Source organism: Elephantulus edwardii, unplaced genomic scaffold (genome assembly GCF_000299155.1).
Source record: "Elephantulus edwardii isolate Elephantulus edwardi_28Jun2011 unplaced genomic scaffold, EleEdw1.0 scaffold00016, whole genome shotgun sequence".
NCBI classification, from domain to species: domain Eukaryota; kingdom Metazoa; phylum Chordata; class Mammalia; order Macroscelidea; family Macroscelididae; genus Elephantulus; species Elephantulus edwardii.
In genome coordinates, this window is record NW_006399766.1 from 15,761,560 (window position 1) to 15,764,106 (window position 2,547).

Genomic DNA, 2,547 nt, shown 5'->3' on the forward strand with positions numbered 1-2,547 from the left:
CAGAATGGTAATCTTTCAGGGGACTTTTGGTAACTCCTTCTAACATGGATGGTTACATTCTCATAGTGGTATGAGTTGTCATTTGGTAAAGATACAAGGGAAAGGTTCCTACAGGGGTCAAGGTAGTTGTTTTAGTCCTTGGCCTGCGACTACAGATACAGCCTTTGCCAGTTTATCAGTGTGGCTAAGGGTCACCACTAAGATGAAGTTTTCTCAGCTCTACATACCCCCAGCCCAGCCTAGCCTCCCCCAAGAAATCCCCCCTCAAAAAAAACCCCAAAACCAACATGTGCAAAAATCTGGACACCCAGTTCTCTCTCACATGGGCTCCTAGACCCACAAGGTAGCACAGCTGCAAAGCACAGCAAGCCCCTTCTTTTCCTTTCCGATCAAAGGGGGCAGGACAATGAAAAGGCTCAGCTAAGACACTTTAGAATCTCTTAAAAACAACAACAACTGGGATCCAAAGCCAAATGCAAATACACAAGCAGAGGAGACAAAAAACAAAAAAATGTGCTCACGAGTGTTGACAGCGATTCCGCATGCCTAAACTGGACCCCAATTTGGGCTAGCTCCACAGTGTGTCCAAGGTTGGGTTTGAAATTTGGACCATAGTAACAAGGGACCAAAAGAAGATTGTTGGTCACTTACACTACTGGGCTCTCCATCAATGCAAAGAGGGTTGGTGTTGCTAACTTGCCTGGTTCAAAAAGAAAAACCAAAACACCCCTAAAACTAAGTCAGTGTGAACGTGTGAGTAACTGAGACATCCTAAATGCCTTAGATCTTCCAGGGAATATGGATCCAAAATTGTTCTGTCTGGGTTGTACTCGAAGTATAAGCAGGTTCAAGAAATGGGCCTATAGATGGTGTTAGCTTATGTAACTCAATGAAAGGAGGTCTGCTGTCTCCTCCAATCACCAGATAGAAATGAAACCTAACCTTCCCCTTGTATTAATAATTCAATCTGGCGATGGGCTCAGAAGCCACTTGTGCCTTCACATTCTGTCCTAACTTTAAAATAATCAGAGAAAAACCCACCCCAAGTGTGGGGACACCCCCCCTCCTACACTTCTCTCCAGATAAGGCAACTAAAACAAGAGGGATCAATGGCCGTTTTGTTACTTGTTGGGCTTTCCCTTCAAATAAGATACCGTGATAAATAAAACCTGCTTCTGTACAGCTATTTAATATTTCAGAAATACGTACACGTTACATGCCAAGAAAGGACCCTGGTTTTCTTGTAAGAAACAAGGCGAGCTCATAATTGGGGGGGGGAACCCACAAACAAAATGGGGGCAAGGAACCAACAACAAACAAATAGAGTGATAAAATCACAAATGCACAACTAACTACAGTTCTGCACCTACACCGTTAGCCACGTTTAACAGGATGCCAAGGGAACAGGGACCAGCTTAATGTACAAGTCCCTTTTTCTCCCCCAGAACTCAATGGAAAAAATGAAGTCAGCATTATTTTTTTTTTTTATAAACCAGTGGCCACATAGTAAAAACTGCATCTCGTTGTCCATTCATTTTAAAAAGTACAGTCACTAGGATGGTACAAAAGTGATAACCCGGTGCCTTTTCACTCTTTTGACGATGAACACTTTTCCTCCAAGGTGAAGAATTATCTCAACTCTCTCAGCACGATCAGAAGAAAGATGCAGAAGACAGGGAGGAGGTGGGGCTGTAGCCCCAGACCAGCCCCAGCACTGTCGGCTGCTTTTTTCTCATTGGCAGCCTTGCCTGCGTGGTCAGTTGCATTGAACTCAAATTCCGAAGGGCACTGCTGATACTCACATCCACTTCCGCTCCCTTCTCCGCTATTTTCATCACCTGGTTTTGTGGATTAAAAAAAGAGGTGGGGTGGGGGGGAGAGAGAGAAGAGCTTTCATTCGACTTGTACTTATCACAAAGCACACCAGAACCACGTATATATTTTGAAACCACAGCTGCTTACTGATGTCGATGAAGTCCACGTCATTGCCATTGTAAGCGTTCTTCATTTTGGTGGTCATGACTCGGAGAGCCAGGATTTGACGAAGGATCAGTACATCTGGCTTGCTGGTGTCTACCTGGACCTCTGGGTTACTGCCCTGGTTGACTAACCCATTGCCGGTGACTGCAAACAAGTACCTGCCATGAGAAATGACCCCGGAGGGGACGGCGCTCATCAATAAAACAGGACCGCAGACGTTCCTGCCTACGTGCTGGACTTTGCCACTGGGCACAACTAACTAGTTCTCCAATTCCTAGCAAATTCTTACATTTTTCTTCTGTCTGTGGACATGCCAGATTTCTCCAATTTCCTTTCAGAAAAGCTACGAGGGTTGGTGGGTCAGAAGAAAAACACTGTCAAAACCTAAGTTGATGGGTAGAGAGAGGGATAGGCCCTTTCCAGTAAGAAGACAGGACCAATTGAGGCCACTGGACTGAGGACCACAGCTAAATAGATACCGTGATAATTCAAAGTAACAATTTTGGGGCTACTTGATCCCAGGCTACAGCCCTAATCCAAGACACACACACACACACACACACACAC

At 45.0% G+C, this 2,547-nt stretch overlaps 1 protein-coding gene across 1 annotated transcript in view; it reads right to left on the reverse strand.

Moving 5' to 3' along the window:
* Positions 1-1,173: 1,173 nt before the first annotated feature.
* GPC4 (glypican 4) overlaps positions 1,174-2,547 on the reverse strand; it is a 145,925-nt gene continuing 144,551 nt past the window's right edge. The window contains exons 8-9 of the mRNA XM_006881806.1: positions 1,963-2,138; positions 1,174-1,838 (exon numbers count right to left, since the gene is read on the reverse strand). Of these exons, the coding sequence (XP_006881868.1) occupies positions 1,630-1,838; positions 1,963-2,138 (385 nt within the window). The 3' untranslated portion in view covers positions 1,174-1,629. The remainder of the gene's footprint in view (positions 1,839-1,962; positions 2,139-2,547) is intronic.